Consider the following 10,671-nt stretch of genomic DNA (forward strand, 5'->3'; position numbering starts at 1 on the left):
GATCTATGTTAAACGTGTTAATCAAAGTGTAAAAATTTTCTTTTTTTAAGTATTTTTTTTACTTTACAACCGCTGTCTCAAGACAATATCTTTCCATTAAAAAGATTGTTATTTTTATACTTAATTTTCGTACTTCTATGTTTTTTTTATTCCTTTTTCATTCCCTTTTAATTTATCACTATGTGTATAACTCAAGAGAAAATATTCGAATCTCTCACTTTAAAATTAAACCAGTGTTTTTAAAAGTGCTGTTGCTATTTATTTATGGTTGTATAAGTTAAATACAATTAGTCCTTTTAGTGTCAGATATAAGAAGTTTTGCTATTTTATCATCATGTAGCAAATATATGAATGTTGAAGCGATGCAAACAAAAATGTTACAAATATGAAAATAAATAGAAGAAAAATAAGAATACATTCTGAAATGTATTGATAGTATTGAAAGTCTACAGCACTTCGTGAATTATAGATTTTTAGTACTTAGGGCATCTTGAAACATATCATATAAGAATGTAAAAGTTAAAAGTGTTAAGAATACAGAGGTTCGTCTGTAATGATATTACAATATATCTTACATTATAGTACGTTTGATCACATCGTTAACTAAGCTAAGCGTCATTCCTTCTGCTTGGCCAAAGCGTTCGCCAGCGACACATTCTATTATCTATCAGATGTAAGAAAGAGAAAAGAATAATGAAGATAAGTGTATATGGTTGTTGCTCGCGAAGCAATCGTAATCAGCTACTTCCTTCATAGAAGAGTGCATCCAAGAACTATCACACGTGAGAGGAGATGAAGAATGGTTGGAGGCGATCCATCGTTGGTATCCTTTTCTTTTATGTCGTGTCTTTGCATATTCTTGTGTTAGTGATTCTTTTTCCCTTCAGAAAAAAATTGTCTTATACTTCAGATGTTCCATCTATCCATTGCAATTTGATTTCGTTCATTCATTATAGCTAGGTAATATTCATGATTCAGAAATTTTGGATCTATATACTTATTTGTATTATGTGTTGTTATTCTTGTTTTTACCGAAAAAAAATCAGATAATTGTTTTAATGTGACACAAATGATTATGTCTTTATTTATTTGAAAACATTTTCAATTTTAAGAGAAGATTCGAATCTACTGTAGATTTGGTTTCTATGAACATCATTTATTGCAAAGTTTTATTGTTGCTCATACCAGTGATAGGAGACTTCTCGGAGATTCTTGTATATCATTCTACGAAGTGCCCTTATAGTGAATGAAGAAGAAAGTGAGGAACATGAAATAGGCGACTGGAAAAGTGATCCTGGCTATCACGTCGATCGTCTTCGCTACTCTAATCGGATGTGGCGGATCCTTTTTCCTTAGCTGCAAGAGAAAAAATTTTTTTTATCGCGATTGAACTTCAAACTTTAATGGGTTTTTTACGATAAGCTATTACCTAAATATTAAGTTTTAAATCATAAGAAATTAACCAATCACAGTAGAAGGTGAGAAGAATATAATCGATTATGATTGATTCATTTCTTACAGTTTAAGACTTAAAGTTTAAGTAATGACTTATTGTAGAAAGCCTATAAGACAGGGAGCACAGACTCTTGCATAATGCATAACACGTAATGCATAAAGAAATGTACCAATCGAAGTTCATCGTTTTCTCCCTTTCCATGAAATAAAGAACTCTGATTGGTTAAATTTCTTATGCCTGTGTTATGCGTTAGCATGGATCTACACGGAGAGAATTTTCTTTTAAAATTTACCCTGAAAATATGGTGATTGTGGTACAATACAATATTTTGAAGATTTTTACCATGCACTTCAGTAAAATTGATCAAAGTTATTTTATACTTTATTGTATAGTTATACTTTATACTTTATTGTATACTTTATTGTATAGTTTTTATACTTTATTGTACTTTATTGTATTGTATTTTATACTTTATTGTATAGTTTTATTAATGAAAGAGAGAGATTTATATTAAAATTCTTCGAAATACAATGTTGTCCCACGACTGTCATATTTTCAGGGTAAATTCTAAGAAAAAAAATTTTCTCCGTGTACAATAGATTTTTAAGCCATAAGGAATGGACGAATCACAATTAATTATTCTCCTCGCATTTGATCAATTTCTTACGGCTTAAGGCTTAAAATATCTATCGTAGATCCGGACTTATGCAAGAGTCTCTGCTTCCTGCTTTAGGTTTCGAACATAACGTAATGTAGTATTATAAAAGTTAGTGTAGGATAGAGACTACAGATATTTATATCTAACATTAGATCGCTGATTCCCCTATACATCGTGCATAAAAATTAATTCCAAAACCTATGTATTACATAGCGCGATGTAGGAATAAAACGGTCACATGGTCACATAATGTGTAATGGCCGCGATAGGGCCACATCAGCCACATGTTTGCGTGATGTACGCGTGATATTCATGCTTTTATGTTAAAAGTCATAATGCCGTGAAAAGTTGTCACAGTTTAAGGGAGTATTCTACTTTGACTACTCGTTTTTAAGACGATATTTGGGAATTAAATTTGTAAAAATGATTAAATCTATACAGCTAATGTTATATATTTTACATTTATCTGTATTGGAAATAATACCTCAAATTTTTACAAAGCGTTTTATTGTTAATTATAAAAGTTATAAATAAATGCACAGATCATGCTTGAAAAATTTGCTTTCGTCGGGCGTGGTGATTGCTGCCGTCCTCGTAATCTGAAACAAAAGAATTTTTTTTGTTTTATTCTTCACAAATGTAGTTATCATTCAGCCCTCTAATAAATAATTGGAGAAAAAATTGACAAAATGACGCCGGTTGAAAGAAAGTATTTCGATTTTTACTAAAAAATATTCATTTCCCGCGATCCGGAAAAATAGTAATTTTGAAGATATCAAAAAGTTGGAGGGTTAAACGATAGCCTAATATGTACACTATATTCTTGAGGTTTCCATGGGTGCTTTCTATATAAAAATTATGCGTTTCGCGGATTTTCTCTGTGTCCAGATCCATTCTTGGTATGCCAACGTTTCGTGAACCTTGCAGTCCACTTCATCAGAGCGAAGAGCAGTCTGATACTGAGCAGTGATGCGAATTCCGGGCCGTTTGTAGCATGGTTACTAGCATGAAGAGGGGTGATCCCGATTGACTACGGCTCGATTAGACACCACCAATCACAGCGACCGGTGCTTAGGAGCTTTGTAGTCTCAAGCGCTGTGAGTGGCTCGTGTTCAATTGAGCCGTGTCCAACTGGGTGCCACCCGCATGAAGAGAGCATAGACGGACACACAACGCATGCGCAAGTGTGCGAGTGAGGCCCGATTGCGCACATTAACAATCGGACACGACAGGATTTCCCGATCGGATACGGACCCGATCGGACACGGACCCGATCGGATACAGACCCGATTGTGCACAGACCCGATTGCGTAGGACCCGATTGCGCACGACCCGATTGCATACGGACCTGTTTGCACACTGACCCGATTGCGCACTGACCCGATTGCGCACGGACCCGATTGCGCACGACCCGATTGCATACGGTCCAAATTGCGCACGGACCCGTTTGCGCACGACTCGATTGCACACGGACCCGTTTGTACACCAACCCGATTGCGCACGACCCGATTGCGCATGGACCCGATTGCGCACGACCCGATTGCCCAAGGATCCGTTTGCCCACCGACCCGATTGCGCACGGACCCGTTTGCACACGAACAGTGGGGTGTCAGCGTAGACAGTGTCCGCTTGGAATATTTTTCCAAAAAAATCTAATCCTAACCAAACCATTTGTTGGTGTGAGGTAGCCCTCATTTCGCGTGGAAGGCTTGTGAGCTGTAGGCAATAATGTACGTAGGCAATCGAGCTGTAGGCAATAACACATGTCGAGTCTGTGTGCAAACGGGTCTGTGCGCAATCGGGTCGGTGCGCAATCGGGTCCGTGTGCAAACGGGTCCGTGCGCAATCGGGTCAGTGTGCAAACGAGTCCGTGTGCAATCGGGTCGGTGTGCAAACGGGTCCGTGCGCAATCGGGTCGTGCGTAATCGGGTCCGTATGCAATCGGGTCGTGCGTAATCGGGTTTGTGTCCGATCGGGTTCGTGTCCGATTGGGTCCGTGTCCGATCGGGAAATCCTTTCGTGTCCGATTGTTAATGTGCGCAATCGGGACGCTCCCCAAGTGTGCACGGATATGGATTTATCGTAGTGCATGCGGTCCAGAATTTGCATTACTGATACTGAGCTGTTCCTCCAGGCCGTTCCTTTTATATTACGTTGCTTGTCGGAGTGGTGGGGGGGGGGGGAGAATTGTGGGTGGGAGGGATTGGTGGGATATTAAATAAACACAATATCCGAACTATCTTCAAACCACCCAAGAAGACAGGACAAATCTTAAGAAATTCTAAAGATCAAAGACCTCCACTCAGCTCCGCAGGAGTATACAAAATACCTTATTCCTGCGGGCAAGTATACATTGGAGCAACCGGGAGAATGGTCAATCTACGGATAAAAGAACATCAACGTAATGTCAGGCTAAAACACGCTACGCAGTCGGCATTTTCAGAACACAACATCGAAACAGGACATCAAATACTGTTTGACAAAACGACCACAATAGCCAACATTACATCATACTTTCCAAGAAAGTATAGAAAAGCCTTAGAGATACAAAAACACCCTAACAATCTAAATAGAGCTAAATAAGGGCTACAACATAAATAAAATATGGAAGATCATTCTCCATATTAGTTATTGAAGACCGACCAATTCTACTACCTCTTCATCCCTTTCCTCCCACCAACAATTTTCTTCTTCCTCCCCTTACCTCCACTCCAACAAGCAGCGTAATATAAAAGGAATGGCCTGGAGGAACAGCTCAGTATCAGGCTGCTCCTCGCCCTGATGAAGTGGTCTGCAAAGTTCACGTTGGCATACTAAGAATGGATCTGGACACGGAGAAAACCCGCGAAACGTATAATCTTTATGTACACTATATATGTGCCAAAGCGCAAATCGGCCCAGTTCGTGAGAAAAATACACGTCCGATTTGAAAAAAGTTGTTTCGAGAAAATCTCGTTTAAAATTTCTTGTGCATTTACGAGGTAAATAATAAGTAATTTCAGTAACTTACCCTTAGTCGGCTATACCAGCGCTATATAAAATACCTTCCTCGAATAGCTCGAGGACACACTAATCCTTGTATCGGAAATTTTGAACGAAATTTCACAGATTAGGCTGCTAATCTGCGTTCGGGAACATCACCCGAGTGCCCCCGCGTGTATCGTTTTATCCTTATTACTCACTCAATGTTAAATAAGATGATACACGAGAGCACGCATCCGGGTGATGTTTCCGAACGCAAAAGATCCTTACAAAAGATCCTGAGCTACATACGGTACCATCTGGCTGCATAGAGTAAGGGCCATGGTACATAAAAATCTTAAGGCAGTAAGATGTAAGAAAATCAGCATGGTGGATTGGCTACTGCTTATGTTATGGCCTTACGGATTCTACCGTGATTGATCAATTCGCTTACTGCTTACGTTTTACTGATTAAGTTTTTTTAATGTGCCATAGTCCCTTTATACTACTTGACGCAAACGGTCCGTCTGCCGGATGTAATCTGGCGTCGTATGGGCGCTGCGTCCTCTAAATCTTTGTAGTTCGGTCAATTTGACGAATTTCGTCTCAACGTTTTAAGGACACATTTTTAAGACCCCGAATTACAAGAAAATGAAAAAAAAGAAATTGATTTTTTTTTATCTTAAGATTGTACTTAAGACGGTTTTGAATTAAATACAAAACCTGACTATGGCCGGTATTCATAGTCTGTTCTTATTTCAAGACTGTCTTAAGTAATGTTTTAAGACGTTAATACGGCCCTCTGATTGGTTCATGTATGACTTCTTAAAACTGAATAATGATAATGTAAGGAAATGCCTATGTGAATCAACCCTAGATATTTTCGTGTGTAATACATATATTAAAAATTTAAATACAGATGTTTCGACTTTAGTATTGGGTCCTCAATATAAAAATGTTGATAGACATAGAGATATAAAATAATGTGTTTACTTATATACTCGCGAAGTCAATCATCGTCAAATCATCGTCAAACTGTTGTCAATAATTGAAAACTTTTATGTTGTCTGTTATATTTTGTCGGATATACAAATTGACGATGTTAGATGTATTTCACTAAAATTGAGTCAATAGAATAAAATGGTATGATTAAAATTTAAAATTATATAAGTCAAATTCTTTACAAACTTACATTAAAATCAGATTAACGATGGCCTGTTACAAACGATGTGATTACAAAGAAATTTCATTATCGAGTGTGAGGTCAGAACGCAATAAGAATAACACAAGTGTGAGAACGCAACTAATAGTACAGAAATAAAAATAAATATAAATATAAAATTACTAATAAATATCTAGAATTTAAAACAAGGAAACTTTAAGCTTTCTCTCTCTCTCCCATTTAGGTCAATCTAGAGGCATTATGCAGACAACGGTTATTTGCACAAATGAGAGGAAATGTTGTAACAAACTTATTCCCATAAATGTTGTAACAATCTGTTGGAAATCGTTTTTGTAAAATATTTAGTCCACATTTTTGTCAATCGAATGGAAATGGCGCGTCGTCGAGCAGTATGTGGTGCCGCCATCAGAGGGATGTATCGAGTTAAATTTCTCGATTTTAAAAAACGACATAGAATAGAATAAAAGACGCAGCATTAGAAGATTTTTCAGCTATGTTCTAATAAAATAATTTTCTGAAGTGAGCCCCAAGGGGGGGCTCTAAGATGAAAGGCATAATACTTTTTTTGAAATGTTTACCGAGTAAATAAAATCTCCTAATACTTTAATATGTATTTTGTTCTGCATTGTAATTTTATTCATAGTAATTTATATCTGTCAACCAAATGAATAAAATGTCTAAAATCAACTCATAAGTCATTTTAAGATATCTTTCAGAGTTTTTTTATGAAATATCTTAAAGATGTCTTTTAAAGAACTCTTCAAGATATCTTAAAGTTCTCTTTTGAGTCGATTTTAAACAGGAAAGCATTGTTAGAGGTTAACCCTTTTTACTACAACAGTTTCTTTTATATTGTTATCAAATTGCTAGCAAATTTGTTTTATGTAGAATTAGTTTCCATCATGTTGCCGTATGAACGTCCTAACCTATAAAACTTATAAAAAAGAAGAGAGAAATTGTTTCCCTCCGGTTGTGCATAACCGTTTATGATATATATTGCCGCCAATATCATAAGCAAAATCGGGAGCAGCTTTCCTAAAAAAAAAAGGCAACTCAGGCGACGCAATTTGTATCAAATTTATAGCAACATACGGGAAACTTGCTATTTGGGTATAGACTCCACCTTACAGATACGAATTAATGCGTATACTTTAATTCTGGAAAAGGATTTTCAAATCAATAAGAGAAGAAAAAAGTAATTGTTATACAAAAATTATATGATTTAGTCAGTAATACAGACGACTTTAGGATCCCCTTAAAAAGATGTATTTATTGATCACATCTGTTTGACCTTGAGTGACGTTGCCAAGATCAAATCAAGATTAAATCGATTTTTAAAAATGGGACACTATTTTTTATTTCAGAATCTATTTTTTAGAATTCAACAATAAGAAATAGAAGTAATGGCCGTAACGATCAAAACTAGTTCTTTAATGCTTAAATAATTCAATCTGAATTACTATATGTCGGAAAATTAACGCTTACATAGAGGGAAGAAAATGCTCAGAAATATGAAAGTTCATAATTAATGTCAAGAACCCTGGGAAGAATAAAATTCATATTTAAGTTATTAAAACTGAAAAATGGTTAGAACACTACAAGCATCTACTTCAAGAGTCAAGACAAGAATACCTCACAGAATCTCCAAAAAACATCGAGGTACATGATGAAGAAATGGAAATATTAGTGGAAACGGTGAAAAAAGCTATTAAGAATCTTAAGTCAGGTAAAGTTAGTAGACCAGGAGGAATATATTCAGAAATGTTAAAATACGGGACTCAAAAACTTTTTGAAGGATTAACTTTCGTTATTAACAAATGCCTGAACGGACACCCGGTTCCTGCAAAAGAATGGAAGGTAGCGTATATTTCCTCAATCCATAAGAAAGGAAATAAACAGGACTGCAATAACTATCGGGGGATCTCAGTGATAAATAAGATAAGCAGACTGTATGGGAAAATTCTGCGTGATCTGATTGAACATGATTTCAAAGAGAAAGAGGAAGAAGAACAATATGGTTTTAGAACAGGAAGGTCATATACAACGTTTTCTGTCCGAAACAAATTATTGAAAAAAGAAGTGCAAGAAACTTGGAAACTCACGTCACATTTGTAGACCTGCAGAAAGCGTACGATACCGTCCCCGTCTTGAAATTATGGAAAGTATAAATATATAAATAGTAATATAAATAGTAATAAAACAGTCAAACATCGATCACACCTACATAGCTGCATTTAGGGAACTGTATAAAGAAAATAAACAATAAGGACCAAAATCAAGAATAAGGATAAGTAAACACCTCACAGAAGAGTTCACAGTAAATAAGGGACTATGTCAACAATGTTCTATTTTTAAACCCAAACCTTTTAAGATATATATGGCAGGAGCGGTAAAATACTGGAAAAAAGGTCCACGGGATGGAGATAGAGCTGGATTACGGATGCATGTCCACCCTGTTTGTTGACGATCAGATCATTATAGCCAACGACATGCAGCATATGATGAAAAAGGACATGCAGCATATGATGAAAACTCACGGAGGAGTATAGAAAAAAGAGCTTGACAGTTAACATTGACAAAACAAAATACATCTGTATAAGAAATCAAAACGGAAACTTAGAACTAGAAAATGATTAGGAAATCTCAAGCTGTCAGGAATATGTATATCTAGAGTACCGGTACTGATGCAAAGGAAATTGAAAAACGTAATTAAAGCAAAAAAAGTCATTGAATGCCTCAACGAAATATTATGGAGTAAGAAAATAAAAAAATGTAAATTTAACATCTATGAGACTATGATAAAAAGTACTTTACTGTACGGTGCAGAAACTTGGAGAATCACCGACAAATACAAAAAAAAAGTGAAGGCCGTTGAAATGGACGCAATGAAGAAATCCATGCACATTTTAAAAAGAGACGGAGTAAGGAATAAGATAAGGGAACAGATGGGAATAGAAGGCACCATTTCCCAGGATATAGAAAGTAAACAACTTGTATGGCCATGTACAACGAATGGCAGATACAAGATTGCAAAAAAGTCCCCAAAAAGTCCTACAGTAGCAGCCAGCATGAACAAGGAAGAGAGGAAGACTTAGACTGGAATGAAAAAAATCCATTTAAAAATCAATGAGTGAAAGAAGGTTAACACCAGAGGACTGCGGGGACCGAAAAAGGTGGAAGTTATGCGTCGGACAACGTTGAAGAACGTTTTAAACCGATTTATAGATAAAATTACTATATATTATACTAAATATGTACTTGATATATACCATGTTTGTACTACAGTTATTTGAACTACGTGCCGAATTGTTTGTCCGAATTTATAAACGCAATTAAACTACTGTAGCAATATCACGAATTAAATTGACAAGCAATTTTAATAATTTGATGGTCAATCCTATTAAAAAGTTGTTAATATATTGAAAAACTGTAAATAAATTTATTGCGAAAAATATTACCTCGGTCGGGAGTCGAACCCGGATTTCTTGTACGAGTGCCCTAAGCCTTTTAGACTACCGAGGCCTTAGTAATATTCTTCGCAATAATCAGTATATGTATGGAAACGTCTTTCTTTTAGGTGATGTAATATAAACAATAAGAATTAGGCCGAAGTAATATTTTTCGTAATAAATTTATTTACAGTTTTTCAGCATATTAATATCTTTTTAATAGGGTGCCTGATTGAGCATCAAATTATTAAAATTGCTTGCCAATTTAATTCGCGATATTGCTACAATAGTTTAATTGCGTTTATAAGTCCAGAAAAACAATTCGGCGCGCAGTTTGAATGACTACAAATACGATATACAGGGTGTCCCAAAATAATCGCCAAATATTTCATGGGCTAGTAGAGCGAACTAAACGGAGTCAAAAAGTCCTGTACCATTTTGCAAGTTTTCCCAGTAGTTAATGAGATATTAATCCTTAAAGATAGGCGAATCCGCGCGCCCGTCCGGCCTACTATTGCGAAGTGTATACGCCCGATCTTTAAGGATTAATATCTCGTTAACTATTGAAGAAACTTGCAAAATGGTACAGGACTTTTCGACTCAGTTTAGTCTGCTCTACCAGCCTATGAAACATTTGGCGATTATTTTGGGACACACTGTATATGTAAGTACACATAGTACATATAGTAATTCAGATTGAATTATTTAAGGACGTTCTCCGACTGCAGTTGTGCTCAACCTAAAGTTTACTCGCGTCCACGCAATCGCCCCTACACACAGAAAATATTAGTTGACTATCACCGTGTGCGCAGAAGTGTAAAAATGATCCTACTGCGTCACTCCGTGCGATGCGGCAACGCTGCCTTTTCGCTCTGTGCTTTGTGTTGTGTTAGTAAGGTTATGGACAGTGTCTGCCCTGCTTCGGGTATTGCATCTTATTAATTTTTTGCTGAAATTACGTGAT

General features: G+C 36.2%; 1 protein-coding gene across 1 annotated transcript in view; it reads right to left on the reverse strand.

Annotated features, from left to right (window-relative positions):
- Positions 1–489: 489 nt before the first annotated feature.
- The window catches only part of pHCl-1 (pH-sensitive chloride channel 1), a 234,153-nt gene continuing 223,971 nt past the window's right edge, over positions 490–10,671 (reverse strand). Inside the window, exons 12-13 of the mRNA XM_018522315.1 lie at positions 1,186–1,356; positions 490–881 (exon numbers count right to left, since the gene is read on the reverse strand). Coding sequence (XP_018377817.1) covers positions 1,225–1,356 — 132 coding nt within the window. The 3' untranslated portion in view covers positions 490–881; positions 1,186–1,224. The remainder of the gene's footprint in view (positions 882–1,185; positions 1,357–10,671) is intronic.

The sequence above is a fragment of the Trachymyrmex cornetzi genome, unplaced genomic scaffold (assembly GCF_001594075.2).
Source record: "Trachymyrmex cornetzi isolate Tcor2-1 unplaced genomic scaffold, Tcor1.1 scaffold130, whole genome shotgun sequence".
NCBI classification, from domain to species: domain Eukaryota; kingdom Metazoa; phylum Arthropoda; class Insecta; order Hymenoptera; family Formicidae; genus Trachymyrmex; species Trachymyrmex cornetzi.